Source organism: Apteryx rowi, unplaced genomic scaffold (assembly GCF_003343035.1).
Source record: "Apteryx rowi isolate R43461 unplaced genomic scaffold, aptRow1 scaffold_465, whole genome shotgun sequence".
Classification (NCBI taxonomy): domain Eukaryota; kingdom Metazoa; phylum Chordata; class Aves; order Apterygiformes; family Apterygidae; genus Apteryx; species Apteryx rowi.
Window position 1 is genome coordinate 605986 of NW_020450722.1, and position 26397 is coordinate 632382.

The window sequence follows — 26397 nt, forward strand, 5'->3', positions numbered from 1 at the left end:
ATCTACAATATAACCCTCAGCATCAACTGCTTTGCTTGCTCCTAAGCTAGGCCAAAAGGCTTTGGATGCTGGTGATGGTAACAACAATTAAACAATATCCTCCCATCAAAGTTATGTCTTGCATAAATATTGTGCAATTACGACTTAATCCATCAGTAGTCAACAAAATTGAAGTCAGCACAGACTCAAAGAAAGTGTTTAAATTTTATATATTATACAAGTTCTTTGTTCGAGTACTGTGACTATAAGTGAACTTCTGTTATTATGAGTACTGTCACTTGTCTTTTCTAAGTATTATGTAAATATACCTGTATATTTTTATAGCTTGTATTGGAAATAAAAATCCAAGCCAAAGTAGCAATTCTGGTTTCTAGCTCAGCTACTCTATTAAGCACACATCTAATAAGTATGAGGTGTCCCACTGCAGGTAACAGGCTTTATGTGACTAACTTTGCCTGCTCAATCTAAAACACAGATTCAGGGCTAACAGGTGTGTAATGTTTTTTTTTTTCCCTCTTCAAGAAACGTGTAAAGTTTTTTTCTTCCAAGAAAGGCACTACAAGAAACCTTAAAAATATCATAGTATTAGTGAGCCATTTTAGAATATAAAGCATGACATGTAAACTGATTAACAAACCACTGTATTTCATAACACAGTTCGCAATCTGTGATACAGTTATTGCAATGACAGTGAAATACACAAGTAAGATCAGGTTTAAATTTTTTTTAAGTTAAACTATAAATAATACTACCGAAACTTTACTGCTTATTATAACATCATGTCCACAGAACAAAAGAAGGTGTAAGTACAGTCTCTTATAATTGCCAAGATACAAAAATTACAGAAGAGTTTACTACTTCATCATGAACACAATGAGAAGCTGTATCAGGGACATCAGAAGAGGAGACCTTGGCTTGTTGAAGGAACTGCTAGGCAGAATCCTGTGGGTAGCTACTATGAAAGGGAATGATATCAAGGGAGGGACGGTCGGTTTTTAAAAGAAAAGGTATTCAGGGCTCAGAAACACACCACCCCATTATGTAGGAGATGAGGAAATTCAGCAGAAGGCCTGCTTGGCTAACCAAGAAGCTTCTTACTGAATTAAACATGCAAAAGGAAAACATATAAGAAATGGAAACAAGGGAATTGGGAGGCAAAAACCCAGAGGGACCTAGAACTCCAGTGAGGAACACAAAGGGCAACGAAAAGGAATTCTACAAGAATGTTAGCAGTGAAAAGTAGTTCAGAGGAAATATGGATTGAATAGTGACATATAACACAGAAGAGACAGATGTACTGGATGCCTTTTTACTCAATGCCTCGGTCTTCACAGTCAAAACCTGCTCTCAGACTCCCATGCATACAAGCATGATTTGGGAAGGAAAAAAAACAACCAACAGCAGGAAAGGAGCAATTCAGGGTCTACTCAGAGAGGCTGTCTTCAAATCCATGGGGTCAGACATGATTATCCAATGTTTCTGAAAGTGCTGCTTGATACAACTGTGAGGGTCCTTTCTAAGATCTAAAAAAAATCATGGCAATCAAGGCAGGCCTCTGACAAATGGAATAATACTAATGACATGTCCGTGTTTAGAAAAGGTAGCAAGTAGGACCAAGGAAATCATAGGCCAGTCAGCCTCGCCTCTGTCCCAGAAATATCAACAAGCACATCATCTTGGGAGTCATTTTCAAACATAAGAAGGACAAGAAAGTAACACAAAGCAATCAATAAAGATTCACCAAGGGCAGATCATGTTTGGCCAACCTCATTGCCTTCTATATTGAAATTAGCTACATGAACGAGGGAAGAGTTGTGGTTGTAACATACTTTTACTTCAGAGTAAGGCTTTTCAAACAGTCTCCTACAACATTATCATTACTAAGTTAAATACAAGACCAGATGAACGGGTTGAAAGCCAGCTAGATTGCTGGGCTCGAAGAGTAGTAGACTGGAGCTTGAACTCTAGATGGTATCCAATAACAAGAAAAGTACCCTAGTCATTAATTTTGGGGCTAATATCATTCAGTATTTTCCTTAAAGATTGTAATAATGAGACAAAAATTCACACTCTACAAATTTGTGAAAGACACTCAATTAGGAAGGGTGGCTGAAACATTGAACAGTAAGCTTCAATCCAACAGCTGCTTGAGAAACTTGACTAGACCAGCAGAACATCAAGAAGTCTGAAATTTTGCATGAGGGTGGAATCAGCACAGACTGAGAACCAGCTGGCTGAGTAACAGCCCTGCTAAAAAGGACCTGGAGGAGAAAGTGAATGCCAGACTTGGTATGATTCAACAGAAGCAAGACCAACAAATCAAGGGAGGTTATTATTCCCCTCCACTCAGTGCTGATGGGGCTGTACTTAAAATGCTATGTCCAGTTTTGGGCCCACCAATTCAACACAGATGTGGAGAAAACAGAGAGTCCACTTAACAGCCACCAAGCTGGCAGGGGACATAAAGCATATGACCTATGAGGAGAGGCTAAGGGAGCTGGCCTTATTCAGTCTGGAAAAAAGAATGCTAAGAGGAAGGAATCCAGCTGCAACCCACAACCACTTGAAAGGCAGTTACAAAGACAGTGCAGCCAAACTCTTCTCAGTAGCAACTGATGATAGCACAAGGGGTACCAGCAACAAGCTGTGCTTGGCAGGTTCAGACTACATATTAGGAAAAGCTTTTTCACTGTGAGGGGTAGTGCAGCACTAGGACAGGTTGCACAGAGAGCTAGCAGTCTACATCTCTAGAAGTATTCTAGAGGACTTAGCTAATCACAGCCACAAATGACCTGCTCTAATGTTGGTAACTCCTTTTATGGGAGGGAGGTAGGACTATACAACCACCAGAGGTCCTTTCCAACCAACCTTTATATGACTAACTTTCTCCCCTTCTAAATGCAAGTCCTGAATAACCTAACAGTTCCAGCTAACGATTAGTCAACTCAAAGGATGGCAAAGGGTCAGAAAGAAGGAGTGGGGTTGGACTAGATTATCTCCAAGAAGTCCCTTCCAACCTCAGCCATTCTGTGATTCTGAAGAGTTTGTAGATTTGCAACCTACTGTATGGGAAACAGACAAGCAAGAAATTATGATAACTTGTTCTAGATATTCTAGAAGCTTTCATTTCAGTTGTTAGAGTAATCCCTGCATGAGCCATTAGTTTTTAGTATTTCTAATTCCTATGATCAGGATAGCAGCTATGTGGAAAAAAATTGTGATGATCAGTATCTGGGTCAGTAGTGGATATCTGTCAGTTACAAGGAACAGTAAGAAATTACCTTCTAAGCTCTCCTGTAGACAGCATCTAACTGTCCACGTGCCAACACCAGACTTCTAAGAGGCGTCCAAGTCCAATTTATAATCAGTCTCGTTCACAAATAATAAAGTATTATGCCCCTGATGCCATCTTAAAATTCAAAGTTACTTGCCACAATAAGGGTCCTTATCTTTGATTGAAAGGTGATTTTATAACTTACTGAAACCTAGACAGCAGAAATGTTTTGTTCAGTAAAAGCCAAAAAAAGGAAAAAGGTTATGCAGATAATTTTTATAATTGGGAGCACATCTAAGCATATTTGTAGCCATCATAATAAAAACCAGAAAACTATTATTCACAGATGTTTACAACTCTACAATAAAAAACTAAATACAGAATAGCCTGCATCTTATTTTGTAGTTTGTAAATGCATCTGAGTCAGAAAAGAAAACTAAGGAAAACATAATGCATTCACTTGCACAGCATATATATATTCTCCTGTATTTCAAAATACTTATCCAAATGACTGGACCATTTTTTTGGAAAGGCAAGAAAGTTTCAAACTGTCCAAATTGATATAAAATTATTAGAACTTTCAAGGTAAAAATTTCAAATATTCGCCCTGGCAATTTCATAATTAATTTTCAGTCTTGATTTTTAGAACTTTCTAAAACAAAAATGACAAGTCTCTAATGAAAAATAATTAATAGAATAAATATGAAATACCCAAGATAAACACAGGAATTAAGGTTCTCTTTCAAACTATTCCAGCAGCATGATATAATTTATGATTGTTTTTTCAAATGAAGCTGTAAGTTATAGAATATGTATAAACAATATGTATATTTACATTTACAACACAATCCAGCTATATTAAAAAACCATATACGACATCTGAAAATAATTAGACAAACTGCTTAGAACTAAATTTGTTAAAATGTATCAGATGTTTTTATATGCCATGGCTGAAGGTGTGTATGCAAAGAAAATAGCAAAATGTCATCCATAAATCAAAAGCAATGACAAAGACTAATTGTAAAACATAAAAAAATCTGTTAATTAGTAGCATATAAAACAATGCCAAAAGCTTGTTAAGTGTTTAAGATACTCTATTTGTGCAGCTCTGCGCTAGGTATTATATAATTAAATTCTCATAGAATTAAAACTATCAGTGAAATAATATAATGATGTACATTGTAACAAGCTTACCTAAACTGTTTTTGCTCAAGCAATAGAAAGGGACCCGATCAGAAGTATTTCATTATGACAACAATGGAAGTCAAATAAGAGATGTTTTGCAGGTTTTAAGCAATGTTATTGCCACATAAGTGTAATCATGAATACTAGTTATGAGAATCCACCAAAATTTAGTACAACTTATTCACTTACATTTCTTTATTTTTATCAAATCTGGAATCTATAAACAAAATTATCCGTCTTTTAGGGTTAAGCGCTCCTGACTCACATGACACATTTGTAAGAACATACTATTTAGGTACCATCACTCTTCCGGTTACATGAGAACCCACAGAGTAAACATCTGCTCCTGTTGCAGTTCAACAGCAAATCCCTTGCTAACTTCAGTTATGACAGTATTTCACTTACTTTGCTTTTTTTTTTTTTTCATACTAGCTGCAATTTCCATCTAGAAAATGCAATGCACCTAGTTCTTCCCCTTTGCCAGATTTTGATTTATGTGAACAGCTCCACTGATTTCAAAAGGAACACTCAGATGAAACATACACCAAAGTCATGTTTGCACAAACTCAAATTTACTTACACCAGTAGAATTGTCATTGAAATAATTTAACATACTACCAGTGAACAAATACATGACTTAGGATGAAACACAAAACTAAAACAAAATGGAAACTTTATCACAATACTACACTGAGAATGCAGACTGCGTTATGACAATGAAGGGCAAAAAAGGCAGCTTTCAAAGATCTTTAAATACATTTTGAGCAGGTGCACTAACAATAATGTAGACTAATAATGGAAATGTGGTTTGTTCTATCTGAATCAAAAGAAGAAATAATTTTTGAAAGGAAAAGAGTACTTTATTTTTAATACATATTCTCATTATATCACCTCTTGTCAGTAAAGCCTATGAAAGTGATTGAATCTGTGACTGGGATAAACTAATTTCTGAAAACCCTCCTTATTTGGGAGGAACAGAAGAAAATGAAAATATTTTTGTGAACTGAGGCCTAGAATATTTTATCTATTTTGGAATTAACTGGTGAAGATAGATGAAAGGTACCACGTAACATAAAAGAAATTATAGAAAAACTTAAGCCATAGAAATTCAGCCAAAAGTCCTTACTTATGGGGGATAACTAATCAATATATATTTGATTTATTAAGTCACACACCCAACATTTTGCCATATTTAGAATACAGAGTATTTATAGGTATACAAACTGAATAAATTGTAACTACAACTATGTAAGTTATGCTAAATATGGTTGAGTACTGACTCTTCACTAATTTGTCAGCAGTATCAGTCCTTATCTATTTGGTGTACTTGTACTAGAGATTTTTGTGTATCATAGAATGATGTATATGAACATACACAAACATCTGAGAGTTCATCCACTGTAGCTTGTCTTCTGTGCCTCTCTTAGCTTGAAAGCAATTTCAAGCAGAAGCTGTTTTATAGTACAGTTTAACTCCTATAATGCTGCGCATGCTGATGCTCAAACTCTTCCATAAGGAAACTAATGGGAGAAGAAAAAAACACCTAAGGAGRCTTGGGGATGACAAAGTCCTTACATACAAGCCCTAATCAATCCTCTGTCCAAATATTTTCAGTGTTTTCAAAATAAAGTATCAATATCAAAGAACTTTCATAATCATCTTAAAGATCCTCTGCCACCTATACCAATAAAGTAGATGAAAATTTGCTAAGATACCATTCTTCAGCTACTCACTCCCACTCTCAGCTTCACTGACCCTACTTTACCATAGCCCTGGTCACTAGCAAACCTCTCTTCCACACAGGCTTCCTGTCCTTGATCCCCTCTCCCCAGCTCTTTACACTCTCAGCGTCTCCCCACTTCAGACTACCATCCACACATTTTTCTTGTCCCAGTGTCTTTGTCTAAGCTGCCCAACTTTTCTGTCAAATCCTGGAACGTGAAAAATACGTTTTTTTCATTTTCATTTCTCTCCATGTCATCTTACCACTGTGTCTCAATCCCATTTCTCTGAATTTACCATCCAAACTCAATTCCTCCTCCAGCCCACCAGTCTTAATCCTACTGTCATCTCCATATTTGGCTGTCTTTTTCCCCAGACGATCACAGCTTGAGGCTTCAACTGTCTGTGACCCACAGCTCCATTTCATACTGCACATCTACTTAACTTTACCAGGAAAACAGTTAAGATGTAAAAGCACAAAAGCCAAAATCATGCTAGGTAAGTCAAAAATTCTTTGTGTCTGTTGAAATGAAATGGTATAAGGAAGTGACCCAAGAGAAAAATACAAACATGAAAAGCCTGAGAAAAGAACAGAGAATCTGGAGATGGCAAATCAGCAAGATCAAGATCAGTCTGTGCCAAGTAACAACAGAGGCTGAAACATCTCCACCTTACTGACGACAAAGATTCATCAGGCATCCACACTGGGTGTGATACTCGTATTAAAGTTTAGCCCGGCAGCATGTTAGTCCTCATCATCTACTATGTGCTAACAAATAATTGCTGTGTATTCTTGAGTTATGCATATTCTGCTTGCACTCCCTCTGAGCATTGCAAAAGGTAAGTAACCCAGAAGAGGGAGAGTTACATACTTGCCAAGTTCACTGCCCCATTTTATTCTTCTCATCTAGTGTAGCCCTCTGCATTTGAGTCAAACAGACTTCAAATTACCACAGTCACTGGCACCATATTTGAGCTTTGTTCTCCATTCATGTCTTGTCTTTGCTTATCTTGTAGCAACTAAATGCTAAGTTACTTAATAAGTAATAATATTATGAAAAATAACATTCTAAACATTCACGTTTCTGGGGCTGGCAGAGAACACAATATACTTTCAAACTACTGAAAAAGGCAACAGCCATAATATTTAGTAGAAGCACTGCACTTCCTTTTCTTCAAGCAGTATGTTAACTAACATGTTCCTGTCCATTAAGCACATTATTGACAACCAAAATTTATCAACTGACAATGTTTTCTACCTTTTCACTTTTATATAAAACGATTAACCTACAAAACCCACCAGCTTCACATAAATATTTCCATGTATAACTAGACAGAGAAAACATACTTCAAATCTTAACATGGTTTTATTTATACTGAAAATGCTGTGCTGCTTAAACTCATAATTTCATTATTTTCACAGTTTTCATTATTTAAAAAGTTATTTATCACTTCATACACATGGCTTAATACAAACGCAAAAATCAAGGGAGTATGGGATTTTTTCCAAAGCATCTCATGGAACAGTGAGACTAGTATAGAACTGAATATTAAGATATTATTCTCATAGTTAGAATAAAACAATAAGATATTTAAATACAACTAAGTGCATAAGCTATTAATTGAGGTGTTAAAATAATGGATTCAGTTCTTTTAAAAATAAAATGTTTTATTTACAGTAAGTAGGACCTGCAAAGTAGATACAGCAGGTAAAAAAAAAAAACTATACTACTGCAAACTTAATCCATATTTCCTTTCCTTTAATATGCAAACGTACACTGCTACATATAACTAGCAGTCCAATGGGTCAACGCAGACTGATGAATCTTTCTTTAATTGTCATTTTCTGCAGAGAAGAATATGGATGGAATGGCAGTAAACAGGGACACAGGATATTCCTAATACTGTCTGCATTACCTATGTTGACCAGCACATATATGTGCATATACACATGCATGCACACAGATACACTTATCAACAGACTATACATAGATACAGGCAACTACATAAAGATGAAAAAGAGACCACAGTAGTTTTGGTTTGGCTGAGAAATTAGTGGCTAACTCGCACAAACTTTTAAGATCTGTTTTCTAAGGAACCATGATGTATATCAGAAAAAAAAGGATGTTAATGCATTCTTCTGGCACACCACAGAAAACCAGTTCACCTATTCTCACTTTTGTCTGGAATGAGGAGGGGATATTAACCCTCAGCATCTGTAAGAACTGCACCCACTACCCCACTTTGTGGTCATAATCCACCAGACAGAGGGGATACGACTGACAGGAAAGCAAAACACATCTTCCTGCCCCCATGTTCTCTGCCCCTCAGGAGAGGGGCATTATTCCCATAGTACAATGCCATTGGACCTTTCCCTCCTAGCACTTCAGAGCTAAGACAAAATCTTAACCCACACAGAGATGAATGATGGGGAACAGTGGAGCCCTTCACTAAGTGATACACAACTTTCRATGGAAAACTAGAAGAATTAGCACTGATAGTTCTCTGGTACATTACTTAATGAAGCTGCAACCTTTTAAACTACAACCCCATGGTCTTACTAAGACAGGGATTTAGTAAGAAAAATAACTGAAATACTTTCTCATCCTTAAAAAGTGTCCTAATGATTCAGTACAATCATGATAGGAAGATGTTTCTTTTACAACAAACCAAGTTCTACCTGTCATACACAGCATACACAGCAGAAGACTTTTTTTTTTTTTATAATGGTAATATGGAAATATGCTTTTCTCAACAGCTGGAGTATTGTAACCAGTTCTGGGCTTCCCAGTGCAAGAGAGACATGGACATACTGGAGTGAGTCCAGCAAAGGGCCACAAAGATGATTAAGGGCTTGGAGTATCTGTTACACAAGGAGATGCTGAGAGAGCTGGGACTGTTTAGGCTGGAGAAGAGAAAGCTAAGGGAGATCTTATCTGTGCGCATAAGCTGATGGGGGAATAAAGAAGACTGAGCCAGACTCTTCTCAGAGGTGGCCAGTAAAAGGACAAGAGGCAATGGGCACAAACTGAAACACAGGAAATTCTGTTCAAACATAAAAAAAGAAACTTCTTTACTGTGAGGGAGGTTAAACACTAGAGCAGGAGGCCTGGAAAGGCTGTGAAGTCTCCGTTCTTGGAGATACTCAAAACCCGACTAGACACAGCCCTGAGTAACCTGCTGTCATTGAACCAGCTTTGATTGGGGAAGGGGGTTGGACTAGGCAATCTCCAGAGGTCCCTTCCTGTCTCAGCTGTGATTCTGCTTTTAAAAAAAAGGTTAAATGGTTTAGATAAGCCTTTCAGAATTAAAATGAAGAAAACTGAAGTCCTGCAGTTTACTTATTGTTCTTTAATGTGAAGAACTAAAATTGCCACTGGAGTTTTAAAAGCCTGCTGGTTCTCTTATCTCTTTTTCACAGTCAGTGTTATTAAAAGAAGCTTTAGTAGGTACCAGCAGAGGACAGGCTGTTTCTATGAAAATGTAAACAATTATACACACACACACACGCGTGCGCTAAGACTGGTTACAAAGTAATACTATTTTTTTCTTTGCATCTAGTTTGTATCTTAAGAGACTAAACTACTGCCTTCCCACTTTCTATACCTAGTACTTGTATAATCTCTCCAAAAGGTAGAAAAATGTCAACTAAATATTACTGGATTCATTCATATCACCCAACTGAACTACTAAAATTAGCWCTATCAATTTTATTTATACAAACCTAAAATCTTAACAGCATATTATATTTGCTTTAAAAAAGGTCATTTTAAGTACTGACATGAGTAGCATTTCTTATTAAATGCTTTTCTTAACATCTCTGCACAGACTCATATGTTTGGCAGTTACAAATTGCTTAGTTCTCATCAAGCCAGAAAAATCTACAAGTTGCTTTCTTTTCCTGTCATTTATTATCAAATGGTCTTCAATACAGAAGCAAACAGCTTTATAAGCTTATCCTTGCCACAATTTCTCATTTTGTTACTGAATTGTTTTTTATTCTTTTTGACCATCTTCAAAATTCAGCTATTTCTCTTCATTGTTGAAATGTTGTAGGCTGAGTTTCTGTATACATCAAAAGTTAGCCAATTCAGAAATCCATATAGGCTTTATTACCTCAAAAATGGCCTTACAAATAAAATGAGAGTCAAATTCACAATTTTAATGGACTTCACAATTTGAAGACAGAGTTTAAAGAAGATAAAACTTTTTTTTTTAATTACCTTTCACTAGACATAAACCACAAGTCTGTGCTCTCATTTGTTTGTGCTAATCAGCATGCTCTGCATTAGATGGAAAAATGCAGACAAGAGTCTCACTTCTCCTCTTTTTCTCTTTACTCACTTAGATTGCTGACCAGAGATGGAATACTAAATATGCAGTCTATATTAGAAGACCCAAAGAGACTTTCATTCGGAGGCCTAGAGAGGCTTAATGCAGACATACTGATAGAGTAGAAGATTTAACACCTCTCCTCTATTTCCCTAGGTAGCAACATCAGGACCAGGCACAATTTTTCTCTAAGTCTCTTCAAATTTATGGGATTTTTAAACACGAGGATAAACCTTGGCTACAGTATACACTAAAGTGTACACTTCTATTCATACAACATTTTCCTACCAAATTATAATGAAGTTTCTGCTGTGCAATTTGGGTGCTACTATTGTCAGCTTTTATTGCTACATTAAATTGTTAGCAAGCAGCTAAAGGCTGCCAAAACAATTTCACCACACCTATCTCATTTTTAATAGCTTTTTGTAAGACTGCTGTGGAATTATTGTTTACATATTATGATGAAATAAAAGTCAACAAATTGTATCATTTAGGTTACTGCCATTAGGATTTTTACAATTATCTTAGCCTTTATTAGAACATTCTTTTAAAACATTTACTAAGTTAGCTATCACTCCACTGCTATCACTTAATTATACATGTATTTACTTCTATCTAGTCAAGCTAAAACTGCATTATACCTCAACTCTTAAAATATCAGTACTATATTCAGCTCTCACTACCATTTTAATTTCTTCTCAAAGATACAAACACCTCATCAAAAGTCTGTTTTAGCATATGTGGGAGGCTGAAAGTTTCATAAAGTCCTAAAAGTGCTATCCAATGCCACACAGTTCTCATAACATACCTCCTACCCTTAAAATTTTATTGTACACATTAGCTTTCAGGAAAAGTAGGGGCAGCTTTCTCTATTCACTTTTGACTACAAAGATTTAAATCACGTATGTGATTTTGGTTTTAAATGAACAAAACTGAGGTCCTCTGTCCACAAATAACCTAAGATATATTGACTTTTGTCCAAGTCAACATGTCCACTTAATCAACTAGCAAATAACAAGAAAACAAACATGTTCCAATGTATATATATTCTCTCAAGTAAGTTACTGGACAACTGAAACCCTAAAATAATTTCCAGTGACTCCAAACAAAAATGTTTTACTCTCATTTAGATGCCCCCTCAGGGAAACTTAATGACTTTCAATGACAGCAATCATCATCCAACCAGTTAGAATTGGAAGGGAGAGGAATAAAAAGAACTGAGGTGCTAAGACAAATTCATACATCTTTTGAAGAAAAAACAACCACCCCAAAACAAAAAAACACTATTAGTGCTTTTCAAGGATAAAACTGTACTGTGCTAGAAATGGAAAGGCTCTTCATCAGCTCTAAAACAGGAAATTGAAAGCTGCCAAAGGATGCATGCACCACACTTTAGACAAGTAATTTTTCTGTCCAGCCACTCTTAAATGCATTACTTTAGATGCAGACAAGCTCCTACACGATATTAATGGGTAGTAGCTTTTTGTTTCCTCACTCCATAAAAATTTATTGTTTTCCAAGTGACAAGTGCTGACCTTTCAGTGTACTATGCTACTCATATTTTGCTCCCTTCTACAATCATTTCTAATAACATACATCAGAAATGACAAGCAGAAATAAGAGTATTGTGTGTGCTATGTCATATAGCTGATGTGTAATGTCTCTGTGACTGCTAATTAGAAAGGATACTTTACTAAATTACCATATTGTGTGCAATTACTGCAAAGCGACATAACTTAACCATACAGAGCAAGGTGTTCAATGCTGCTGCGGGAGGTATGCACACTTCCCTTCTCCCATAACCAGTAAAATCCAGTATCAGAAACAATGGAGCTCTAGTATATCTTTATTTTTATCTTTAAAAACAGAACAAAGATTTCTGTAATAGAATTCAAATGCTTGGCCACCCTTCTTCTACTTTCCTAACCTAACTTTTGTTTCTTTTTAATGAGAAAGGGAAAGTCAGCAAAACAAAATGTCACCATTAAATCATTTCACAGCATTTTGTGTCAGAAATGTAATGGAAAASGTGCACACCATGGGAAAGGTTACCATTCTTCCAGAACGTCTTTTCACTTGGTTCAGAGCTCATCCCTCTATATAACTGTGCAGGCACTCCTGACGGTTGTTCTTCCTGGGCTTAATTTGGCAGTTGAAGGATTGTGGCATTTTCAGGAAACCACAGTGCAGTGATTTTAGTGGTTATCTGACTGAAATTGATGCTATGATTTAGAATAATTACTGTGTTTATGTGCAATGGTAAAAGGCAGTTACTACACCCCACTCCAAAGTCAACTTGCTACATTACTGACTATTTCCCTAATATGGCATGACATCAGATCTCAAAGCCAGAATTACAGGAATCTACTGTTTCTGATCCTCAAGTACATATGCAATGCAATAGCATAATTATACTTAGTTTAACTGACAATTCTGGAGGGGGAAAAAAGGAAGGAAAAAAAAAAAGAAACAACACAGTACAAGGGCAAGTCACCAAAAGACCCCCAGGATATAGTGTACATTTTAATGGGATAATAGAAATGTCAACTTTTGCCAGCTTCAGGATTCATTAAAATTAATTTGTGGGTGCTGAACAAAAATTGGAAGCATTTGGGCATTTTAGGGGGCCTCAGCAGCAACAGAGGAGGTACAGTTTCCTCTCAGGTAGATGTTGCTTGCTTTCAGAAATTAACTGTGAAATTACGTCAGTAAAAGTTCAACCAGCTGATCAAAGAATTGCAAATTAATTTATCCTTGACCTTTGTATTTTTATATCCAGTGACATGAAAAAGAACAGCTCCATATAAGTCTATACTAACAGCTCTTAGATATTCTTTAAGAAAACATACACATTTTTTTCTTCCATATCCTTTCCATGCCCTTCCTTCTCAGTACCTTGTGAAGTTACTAGACCTTCCTCAAGATGAAGTCAGAGATAGGCTTAAAAATTTTGTTGTAACCTTCTTCAAGACAGCATGGCAAATTTCTTAAATTTTATTTTTCTCATCTTCATGAGACAACAATATCCAAAGAAAATTTGTTCAAACATCAAGATAAAGAAAGATACTTTAAAGCAAAGTGCAAAAAAAATCCACTCAAGGGTAAAAGTTTAGAAAAAAAATCTGAGCAAGAAGAATGAGGTTGCTATAAAGGTAAGAACTGCTACCTAAAATATTCTGTGATACTCAATTCTTATCTCACTAAGGAATCTTATCTTTGACATCACAAATGGCCCGAAGCAAATCTGATACAAAAATTTAGTTTTGAGATGACAATGTAAAGGGATTAGACAAAGCAATAAGTAATATATGTACACTAATAATATTTTCAATTGTTCTAAGGGAGAAATCAGTTTTATTAACTTTAAGGCAAAGCAAAATCTGAATCTAGACTTGGGCACAGTACAGAAGACAAGTATTTTAAAACTCAATCACAAAAATCATGTAAAAGAAAATAACAGAATAAATAATAAGACAAGGAAACGGAAAACCTATAATTCTACTTTAGTTACTAAGATTTGCTTAGAGCAAAAAAAATACTTTATCTAGTCTAGATTATTCAATCTGTAATTTCAATGGCAACAACAATACAGAACACAAGTAGGACCACTTACAGTAGACCAAATAAAAACTGTAATGCACACCAAAATTATGCTGAAATACAGGAACAAATGAAATCTACATCTCTTATTTCCTTCCCAAAAAACAAAGATTAATATTAAACTTCATATTTTTCAAATTAGCTAACTAGCAGATACTATGGGGAAATTATTTCCGCTCTCTCAAAACAAAGTTTGATAAAAAACTGAATTTTTCCTGTAACATATGCTGCAGGAAGAGCCATCTTTACTGAGTGCATTATGACACTAAACAGCCATTGCGATAGAAGTTTTTTATCTGATTGCTTATTTATGTTTTTAAAAGTATGTTCTTCACTAAATAGCACTCTGAAATATCTTACACTATAGACCGATTAAACTAAGAACAATAATATCACATATACAAGTATGATATGTCAGGTTATAACACCATACGCATATGATGAGGATAATCACTGTTCCCTTCAATACATCACTGTAAGCTAAAGCACAATAAAAAACAAGGCAGGATTCTGCAGTTAACATAGAGAACTCTTGATTTAAATTCAAATTAAGCCCCAATTACATGCAATTCATTTGTTAACATAAATTGGTGCCATATGCCATTTTAACCATGTGAATAATACTATGGACAATGGTGAGGAAAGGAACTCAGAATCTTAAAGTTCCCTGTATCTTTTACCATTTTTCATGTTTTGCATTACCAAAGAAGCTCACACATACTCTCAGATTACACCAAGGTAAGAATTGTTTTCAACAGTATATGAAATTTTGCACAATTAACTCAGGCCTCCTACTAGCAAAAAAATTCATACTGATTAACTAAATACAGATCAATGACATAGTAAATTTGCTGGATAGCAGAAGAAAGAAGAAGAAAAATAATTGTATAACAGTTAGAAATTGCCATTTTGCTATTGGGATTTCTTACTTAATAAGTTATACTACAGTTCTGCAGACACCCATTTTATTTAGAAAACTCTGTAGATGCTTACTTGACAATAACTGTGACATAGCATAACTGCTATTGCAGCATAGCATTTAAATGGTTATTGTTTCCTGTGGTGGTCTTCTAAGGCATTATTTTAATATTGGAACATGAACAATCTGTGGTTATAAATTTCAGAAGTATAACTTTCAGTTTCATGGCTTCTGGAACAATGGCTCAGCTTAATGGTGCAAAAGAACTTGACATTTGTTTTCTGAGCATCCTGTACTATAAAATGCTCTGATGTGATAACCTCGCTGCACAGAAAAGACTGAAGCCATTTGGCTAAAATGATGGAATATCTGATTCATTCAAATGCCAAGTAAATTGGATTATTTGATACAAATTTGATGCTGTAAGAAAAATTCTTAAGAATGTCCACAAAAATAAGAAGCTCCTGACCCTTATCAAAATAAAGGTATTTAAACTTTTTGCAGCCATAACCTATTACAGGTAACCAGGCCAGGAAACAGTTTGATATGTTATCTGCCTCCTCTGCTGTCACAGATATTGCAATTCCACTCTCTGCATTTTGTTTCATTAAATTTAACCCTAATCTTCTGAAGCAGCATCTCACTCAATAACCATTTTTTCTGAAGAACTTGCCCATTACTTACAATAAAGATAATCAGAAGAGCCTTAGTATTATATTTTTTTTATTTTATAAATTTTCCTGGATATTGGGAGTTCTAGAAGCAAAAAAAAGGTGAACAGGCCCACGATGCATGTATTCTCTAAGGCAGCCAGCAAAATAATATATAAATCCTGAAATACATGCAGTTTTGGGAACAGATGACAACTGCCAAATACATCATCAAGCTGTAACACACAAATCCATGATCGCAGCACAGACTTTAACAAGCCGCTGTAACTAAAGGAGGAAAAAAAGGAAAGCTATTAAAAAAAAGAAAGACTGATCAAAAAAAGGTAAAATACTATTTTTATTGGTAAAAAGAAAGTAATCTCAGAAAGAATTGTCTGAACTTCTGTTCACAAGCAGCTACCTGAAAAATATACTTATTGCAAAGTCTATGGCACTGGCTCCCAAACTTTTTGGATCAATAGACTTTAAATATCAACAGTAAGAACTGCTGACAATCAAACACCGAAACCAAACTTGTACCTGAAGAGTTCATAAACTTCTACTGTTCATTAAGGTTCTATGCATTAAAGGCCAGTAAACAACTTGGGAGTCATTGCTCTACAACCTTAACAAGATCTAACACTGAACTTTGCATTTGCAGCCTGGGAGGCTTGAAGAAGGTTTGACTGACAGATTAGTAAACAGTCTGGGAAATAACTGAAAGAATAAACAAGCCGCTGTGGAAAATTAACCTTTGATTTTATGAAGGCAAAAAAATACCACTGCAAACCACCCCTGAACAAGTCACTTGGTAACAGGAACACTAAAAAAACCTTGTCTAATATCACAGTAATACCCCAACAGGGTTTTAGAACTTTCATAATGGTGAAAATAAAACAACCATGCTTTTTTTTTTTTTTTTTTTTTACTGATGCTTGATGTTTAAAAGCTTTATTTTTTCACAATGTTCTAACCAGTATTAATGTTAACAAAGGTAAATACCATAAAAATAGAAATTCACAGAAATTATACATTTTCCCTGAAAAATAAAAGTCATCTTTTGCTGCATCTGTACTTAATCCGAAATCACAGGTAGGCAGAATCACTTTCCAATACCATTTTTGATCTCTTTTTCAAACTGAAGGATTAATAGTAAGCTTTACACAGAAGTAACATGGGATAGCCCTAGGCATCTTTTTCAACTTGACTTTCTAATTATAATAATGCAGAATTGAATGGAAACAAATCTGTCTATCAAGATCACACATTACCAAGAACCATAGCAGACGGGGAAAACAAAATCAGTATCTGAAGGCCTGACCTCATATTCTTTAAGAAGCTAAGATTTCCATAAGAGTTAACCAGTTAAACAATGGGGAAAAAAACAAAAAATCCAGGCTTCCATTCAGATTTTGGTCTTTGGTTTCAGGAAAATATGAGACATTGGCATTCAACAAACCATGTAGGTACCACTGATAAGAGACTGGTGCCCACTTAATAAAAGTTAATACTTGAGAGTCTGTCCTGAATGTTTTACAGTACAACTTCAAACGCTTCAGGCACGTGTAGCTCTGGTAGCTGGGTGCCCCAAGTGCAAATGTGTCTAGCTTTCTGCTTCTAGAGAACCCTCAAATGACCAGACTGAGTCTCATTACTTAGTTTTGCCTGATTTTTAGGTACTTCAGGGGAGAGCATCATGATGCCTACTGGCTCTTTTTGAATGTCTGCCCTAAAACATTAACTTAATGCAATACCAAAAACTGTACAAAAATCTGTGGTATTTTACAGTAATCTGAAATGCAGCATAGGTAATTCCGTTTGAATAAAGTCCTCTGTGAAGAAAAGAAGTATATTTGTCATTATATATACTTTCTCTTGCCATCTAGAACAAAAATAAAGACTCTTCAGAAGGCAATAAAATGAGGTAAATGATAGGAAAACAGGTAACTTAAACAACTAGAAAAAAAATTAATATGAAGAATTAAGCCCTGTAAATTATATAGTAGAAATAAACTATGCTACTGATTATTAAGCTTTCTTTCATTCAACTACTTCGTTCCAATAAAATACTGCATTTGTAATCACCTGTAGGACATAATTTGCAACAAGCTCATGTTTAAATTAACCAATATTTTCCTTGTAATTAATCTCTGCATTAGCATTCTTAATGATAGTTTTTCTGGAACTACTGAAAATCATAAGCTTTCAATTACTATGACAGATTGTTAAATTTGTTGCAGTGTATTTAAAATAATTAATTATTAATGTGGCTGTTCCGGAATAAACTTCAGCTCAGGTAGAACTTCAAAACTGGCAGTTGACTAATAGATGAAGACCAAATCCTTAACGTGAATGCAGACATGCATGGAAATTCTTCTGCACAGGAAATGTGAAAGAAAAATGCAAAGATGAACCTAAGCAAGATGAATTCAACTTAGAAAATACAGCAGATAATAGTTCCAAAGTGAAAATTTTCAGAGAATTCATACCAGCCGGTCTAGAATATGCTTCCTGTCAAAAACAGAACTACAGGAGATGACTCGATGCAGCTAAGGAGTCAATTCTTTATACACTATAAATTATCCTAAATATGATGAGTACATTTGCAGCACCACTATTGCATATATTGCCTACATTTTTAATGTTTTCAGTTATAAAGTGATTTTATGAATCAGAGTTGCAACAAACTTTATAGTCAATTTTACAGAAGGGTTATTTCCTTTAATAAATATTACAACTTACATATTATAAAAATGTTTTCTTTTTTCCCCTCTTCCTACTCCTCACCTTCCCCTTTCAGGCCTGCCTTGATACTGTAACAGCACAGAAAGAAGATTACACTTGCTTGAAGTGTTAAGACTTAGTATATTGGGGTAAATAAATACTTTCAAATTTGCTAATTTCTTAGTAAGCATCTGCATGAAAAACAAATACTATATACATGCTTAATAATTTCTCAGCTTTACACTCTGTGAATACTTTATAACCAGCATTCAATTCTATGCTTTCAAAAAATCCTATTCTATATTATTTCAAAAACATGACCTAAGTTATTTTACTCGCTCTGCACTGATAAAGTAGTAATTTTGCACTAGTTGCTGCAATTCAAAAGAAAGAAAAAAATTCTAACTTAAATGGAAAACAAAAAAACTCAACACACAAAACTGTAAAAGAGTGTATGTTATATGCCGGCTCTAAATTGTGGGATGATAAAATCTAATGCTTCTTCAGGGATGTCTTTAACCTGCCCAGTGGAACTCTATGACTTTGCCACATGCGTAAACAATATTGTAATTTTATTTCCCTTTTCTCAAATCTAATACTGGACATCAATCTTATCTAATTCACTAAATATTATCCATGAACATCTTTAAAACCAACAACAGAAGTTGTATTTTTTTTTTTTTTTAATAGTCACAGTCGAGTACCAAACTATTTTTAAAAAGAGGCCACTAGCTTAAAAGTAATTTAAAAGTCTTCCTTTGGAAGATTTTAAACTAGATTGTGTGGATTTTTCTTTAAAAAACTGTTTGATGTGTTCAAATAAAATACACAATTCATCTTAACTTTGTTCTTTAAGCAAAATAGAATAGACAGAAATACCATGCTGGACAGGAGAACTTTGTGTGTATTACTACTTTGCGTGAATACTGCAACAGATCAGTCAGTCATTTACTCTGGGGTACTCTGCAAAATGGAAGGCAAGTTTTGCCTATTACCTATTAAGCCACTTTTTAAGCACTTCCCTTTATCCATGTTTCTATTAATTATGTTTAAATTCCCAAGGGAGCTATTATGGAGTATGATAAGAACTTTTTAAAGATGTGAATTACTGAGTTACAACCTCATAAAAAAGGTAAGGAGATACTTATGAATTGAGCAATTCCTCTAAAGGATCTATGATTCTAAGTAATTCATATAAGACTGCAATAAAGCCTTCAGGAAAACTAATAAATGTCTGGACTGTACACAACTTTAAAAGATTCACAACACAAAATAAACAAAACAAAACTATCATTACATAGTGCTTTGTTTTTTAGAACACAGTAGTTCTATATATTTGTAAAAACAAATATATCCTTCAAAATTATTCTGAGTTTGTTAAAAGGAGCTTTTATCCTTAAAAAACAAGATTCAGAAACTCCCACATTTAAAAATATCTGCCCTGCATTTCATTCAAACATTTCCAATATTTGGTTACTTTTTAAGATTGAGAAGTATATTATTACAGGTAGCCTCTGGTTTCTCAATCCTTTAGTATCAAGTGCACATTGCAACTTCTTTCACTGAACTATGACCTCCTTGAAGAAGTGCTGCGTCTCCATGCCTTATATCAAAACTATCTGTGCCAACTATTAATGGTTTTTTTGAAAATACAAAAAATGCTCTACACTTTAATACCATGACTCTCAAAACTCAACTACAGCTCATTTGAATAAAAAGAGATCTGAAAGTAGTCTTACTTTTCTCTAATCAGGGTTATAGCTTCTTTACTGACTTTCGTAATGTTACAGATCAGACTTTCACTTATTTGAATGAATGTTTTCAATTAACTTTTCACCGACTGTTCCACTAATCTTCTAAAAGGTAAAAATTACAGAAATATTTAATTCAATAAAAATTGCATAGGTGTATATAAAAAAAATTTTTACAAACTGAAATTTGTTCCCAATCCCCCCCCCCCAAAAAAAAAAGATCCTGGACAAAAGTAAAAACACAAAAATTAAACCTTAAGTTATAATGCATTCTACTACACTGCAACAGTCTATCTATACAATAATGATGCTACCACAGAGATAAACAAGTCTTAGCATGTCTATAATACATATATGGCTACTATTAGCACACCTATTAAAGTAGAGCGCATGTCAATATGATTTTAAGGAAAGCTACTGAATAAACATACTCTACGGTTAATCATTTTTTGGTACAAAACTATACTCATTATGAAAAACTTTAGCCAATTAACGAACTATTACAATTTATAAAAATGTAACTCGCCTTTTTAGGAGGAATCTTAAATCATTTCACAGGCTATTACTTAAAGTTTTAATCCCCATAAAACAATAGTGTAAGTAAAGACAGTGGGCACATAACGAATAACCCTTCAGCCATCCAGTGCTGCACATAAAGATCTAAAATGGAGTCCAAGAAATTGAATCTCCATTAGTCAAACAGTAGTAATTAGTTGAACAATTTAGTATTTTTTATTTCAGATTCATTACTAAGTACCAAGTTTAGATCAAGAAACTTGTTTAGTAATTTACAAAAGATCTCATTCAACTGTGGCTGATGAAAGACTGCACTGGTGAATTAGGAGCTAGTGAGAGTCTTCTTGTAGCTCAGTTCCCTTTTTATAAAACAGAAACCTGTTTATAATTAAGTGTTGGACTTAAGGGGTTTGCAAAAAGTGCAAAAGGTATGTAAGTAAAAGCCTACAAGTTTGAATTACTTCACAAGCAAAGGAAAGGATTTGTATGGAGGGGAGGGGCAGGGTTGCACTTTTTGAAATAAGAAAAATAACTTAAGAGAAATACAAGAAATAGCTTAACTTCCTCTAGTTCTTACTCAGTTAATAATCCCAAAGTGAAGGATAAACTTAAATTTTAGGAAAACCTAAATTTCTGAAAAACAGGTATTGTTCATTCAAAAGTCATGTCACCTGCCCTGTATGAGGTAGCACATGGCAAGAAAGCTGGAAGGCCCATCAAGACTGTTCCCTAATTCTGCAGTTTCCGCAGTTGCATATTTTCATTTACCTTAAGCGACCAACTTTCACATTCAGAAAAATCTCTTCTACAAAATCCCCCCAAATCTCCCTTTTCTTATGGGCAGGTAAGAAGGAAAGGATGAAAATAAAATCTAGCAATTAGAAAACATTTTGTTGAGTGAAGCGAAAAGATGATGAAAAAGATTAYCACTGATTTTTTTAGAACGTTTTTGCCTTAATTAACAGACATGCCAAACAGAATGGATATTTAAAAGCTATTTTTCTGTTTCCCTCTCAAATATTTTTTATTTACAAGGCATCCCACCAACTAGAATTTAAAATAACACTCTATTTCTATTTCTGCAAAAGAATCCTGCATGATGGTACAGGCAGGAGAAAGAAGCAGTCCAGGCTGCTTTCTCTTTATGAAGTAAGAGAAAAAGGAATTCTGAAAACTTTCTCTGACATAGCAAATCTCTGTGGATCACATTACCTCTACAGCTCTGGCTACGCAGCAGTGGGCTTATATGGTAGCTAGCATGTCATGTTGCCTGAATCCACTGTCATCAAAAGAATTACAGTTTTAGGAACAACATTTTTAAATTTACTAAATATTTTAGTATCATTTAATATCAATCAAAAATAGTCTCCATAACACCTGAGAAGCAGTGATCATCTAACTTGGATAAAAATTGCATTTGATTAAAGGTATAATTATTTGAGGAAAATTATAAATTCATAATCTTTTATAAAAACTAATCTGGAGAATACAGCAGAAGTTTTAAGAAAATATTTTTAAAATCTTCTCAGGTTGTAAACAACACATTTCTATTATATTTTTAATTTTCAACTTAAACATGCAGCTCTTCACAGTATTTCCTCATGTTCTCCTTTATGTCCTTAAATCTGACATTCAACACTTAGAGAAAGGATCCTGAAGAAAAAAACCCACCTAAATCACTGCTTTTCTCACAGTAAAGCACTATATATGTTGTTGTTCCAGCCTTCCTGCATCTATTTATTTTCTGCTGACTGTTCTGACCACTGTCATGGTTTTACTACTTTTTAGTATTATGTCTAACTTGCAAAACCATAAAGTCAAAATTCGTAAACGATGTCAATATTTACTAAATCAAACGTAAATTGAGGGTCCCTCCCCTCTGGTACATTTTCCAAATACAATCCCTAGGTGAACCCTGGGCTACATGCAGTTAAGGCTGATGACGGTCTTTTCTGTTGCTGTGTGCAGTTGAAAACCATTGCCATCACTTCTCATCAGAGATGATGTATCAACAATCACTGTAACATGCTGCTTCCATGCGAGTCTGGTACTGAGCAGGAGCTAAGAGACTGAGCAGTAGTAGCTTGTCTATGTATAAGACAGTCTCCCAGTTACTGATGAGGCATTCAGCTTCAAATTTGGAAAGAAAACTACAATCTGGCACAGGATCCTTGAAATGATATCAACTTCTAAGGTAAATGATATGCTGTAGTTAAGATACTAAAATAAGCTATTCTGAGTATAAGATATCCATATTTGGGATATATCTTGATTCTAAAACTACATTTAGCTTGCATGTATCTTACTTTTGTCATAACTCTGATTCCTTGAAATAAATGAAAACATGTATTTGGGAATAACCCTTCCAGTTAAAGACAACAGATGTACCTAATCTAAAGAGATCTTGTCCATAAAAATATAGTCGAAACATACAGGACCTAACTACAACACTAAGTTTTATCTAAATTAGCCATAACATCGCTTTACTGAAAATTCAGTTGATTCAACTATAGTCTGCTTTCTGGTTGCTAAGCTCCGTTATTCCTCTTTCAAGAATTCTGAGCCATTTCTACAGCTTTGCAAAGAGGCCACAGTGCCAGCTACAAAGTCAAAATCAGCAAAGATGTTGTGGTTAGCAATAGCTATTCAACAGCACTTATTCTATGCTTGAATTAGACTCCTGCACCTACTGAAAAAAAACAACAACAAAAAAACATTCCATGGATTTTTTTTTTACCTCCCTGTTTCAGGTGAGAAACATGATTATCGAACACTTTCATGATCTGCATTAATGAAGGTGGGCATTAACGCATTTTTAAAAACATAAATTCCTCATAATCCACTCTTCAGCTCCTAACATTGTTAATGATGCTAATTTAATTACTTTTAGAATGGTCCTGTAGCTTTAATATCATTAAACTGTACGTTTATCTTTCTGACCTGATATAAAGCATTGACAATCCACCCTGACAAGAGAAAATTAATTCTCTTGTGTTAGAAAAACAGACTACCTTGCTTATTTACAACTTAATCGACAGTGTAAATGTGTGTGGCAGGTCAGTAAGTGAATCAAATCAATGCATCCGAAGTAATGTTTCCCCTAAATAAGTGTTTGAGGTTTTTTTTGTTTTGTTTTGTTTAGTTTTTTTAAAAAGCACATTTTGTTATAATCATGAAGAGAAAGTGATGAAGATGGAAATTTAATCCCTCATAAAGTCAGAGCATCAAACCTACCTGACTAGATTTTCATTGTCTCCAGTCCCTTTACACGTAGCACATTCAGTCCTTAAATCCTCTGACTTGGGCTTCTTTTGTAGAACAGACTGCCTTTGTCTTCTTTCTCGAGGAATCCGTTCCTGTCATAGCAGAAGGCAAAAGAAAGGAGTGGGGGAAAAGGAGAGGAGGAAAGCAAATATTTTCAATTATAGTACTGAAAGTAACATTTCAACCTGAAGTTTAATTTTTTTTGTGAAACTGTTGTTAAAAAAAAAAAAAAAAAAAAATCACACTATATTCCAACCTCAGGTTTTTCTTCTTCAGGCACAAAGCTTCGTTTTCGTCCTCTAGTTCTCTAGAAAGAAAATATATTTAAAATTCAATGTTACGTAACACAAAATGTTTTTGCTATTTATCTATTCTTCATAACAATGAAATAAAAACCATATCTAAGGAAATCATTTAAAGCATAAACTACAGAACCACTGCAAGTCAACTACAATAACAGGTGTCAGAGCAGCCTCTTTAGATTCCAGATATAATTTTGTACAGCACTAGCCAAAAACTAAATATAAATTCATTTATTTTGTTGAGCTGAGGATGTGGAATCTTCTTCTCAAAAAGACTGCCTTTACAAATACAAATCTCCTAAAGACTTTGTACAACCTCCCCAAAAATAAAGGGTGTAATCTGCAAATTTATTTGAACAGTTTGCGACAGTAAATTCCCTGAGCACTCAAAAGCACTTAAAAGTGCTCTATCTGTAAACCAAATGCTCAGATTACCAGCTCATATCACAATCCAGTACTGATATTCATTTGCAAACAGTGTGCTATAAAACACTGAGTCAGGAATCTCCATTCCCTCCAGAAATTTTAATTTCCTTTGTGCTTTATTTATGTAAAGAATTCTGTATTTTGTTATAGATATCAATGCAATTCTGAACAGGCTTAAGATCACCACATTTATCAAACTCATCCATACTTCATCAAAACAGAATCAGAAAATAATTCTTAAGAACATTATAGCTTTTGAGGTGTAGCCAAGTATTAAAGTTTTCAAACTGAAGCTTAATGTAATGGGTATCACACAACCATGACAAGTAGCCAGTGTCYTATCCGTCAGGAAAATGCACCATTTTGTTTCCAGAGAAACTAAGGAAAAAGAAGTGCCATGCAAGGAGAACAAATGAAGTTGGAACATGTTACGTTTTCATCAAATGCAAAAGATCTTTCAGACATTTCTACAGATACTGCACTTTGGAGATGTATGGCGAATAAGAAYAATGGCTAAATTAATGCATAGGTCAAAGCCCCAAAAGAAAGAGACAGAGGTGGGGAAAAAAGTTAGTTTAAAATAATTTTCTTTAAATCATACAAAAAAATTTTATATATACTAACTTAGATTTTAACCTCTATAATTAAATGCCACAGACAAATTCTGATGTAAATTCCAGTGACAGAATTCCTTGAGTCCTCAACCAAATCCTGAAAGAAAATGTCTACTTCTAAATCTACCTGAAGAGGAGCAAGGACCTACTATTCTTGAGTATATCCACATGCTGAAATACAGAAGATGATTTACTGAGCTGTACAAGTAAATCACGTTCTCAGCCGTTACATCTCACTTGCATCTGTACACAGACCATGAAAATTCTTGAGGGACCTGAAACTCCAAAACCATATGGAAAACAAAATAATTTTCAAAAAAAATAAAGGGGCATGGTAAAGGTAATTCCCGAATCCCCAGTAAGCATTTCTTACCTAATTTCCAAAACTTTTAAATTCTAACAGGGTCAGTGGGAACCGTCAGATGTTCAACATGTGAGGAAAAGATTTAAAGCAGTCCTAAGAATGAATGTAAGAGTCTATTTCTAGATTTGGAGGGGAACAGGGGGGGCCTTTAGCTCAGGTTCTTAAAGTACATATAAATACAAATAATTTGTGTCTGTGATTACACAAAATTTTATACACCATGAACATCTCTTATTTTGTTTCTAAACTGATAAATAGGTATTATAAATTTATGTACCATAAGATTATTTAACTTCTCAAATATACTACAGATTAGTGCTTTAGATCTGTAATATAATATTAATTTGGCCTTTCTTAATCTAATTCATATTTAAGTAAATGAAACATTTCTGCACCAAATTGTTCAATATTAACCAGAACAATTAAATCAAATTCTGTAAACCTTCTGTCACCTTTAGTTTCACATACTGAGGCACACAAAAGGAGGGATGCTAACAGCTAGCTGGCAGATGCTCATAAAGCTCTAGTATTAACTATATACCAACATATGCAAGTATGTATAGAAAGGTTAAGCAGATTATCTTTTATGAAATTATGAAGCAAAGCACTGAAGACAGGAAAAGAGTTTAAAGTGCAACRTATTTAAACAGAATGTGAACTTAATGCCATCTGTTTTCATTGGATGGAATGGCTAATATGAAAAGTGAAACTTATTTCAGTACTGCCAGGTGCCCAAAAATCTAGTTCAATACAA

The 26397-nt window shown here is 34.6% G+C and overlaps 1 protein-coding gene across 11 annotated transcripts in view; it reads right to left on the minus strand.

Moving 5' to 3' along the window:
• Positions 1-26397, minus strand: part of PHF14 (PHD finger protein 14) — a 172125-nt gene that overhangs the window by 73323 nt on the left and 72405 nt on the right. For 9 of the 11 annotated variants that reach the window (XM_026077876.1, XM_026077871.1, XM_026077875.1 and 6 more), the window contains 2 exons: positions 24194-24244; positions 23908-24029 (listed from right to left, as the gene is read on the minus strand). In XM_026077876.1, coding sequence (XP_025933661.1) covers positions 23908-24029; positions 24194-24244 — 173 coding nt within the window. Of the gene's footprint in view, positions 1-13886; positions 15971-17523; positions 18059-23907; positions 24030-24193; positions 24245-26397 lie in introns of those variants that run through there. The other 2 variants (XM_026077874.1, XM_026077880.1) reach the window with 2 other exon arrangements.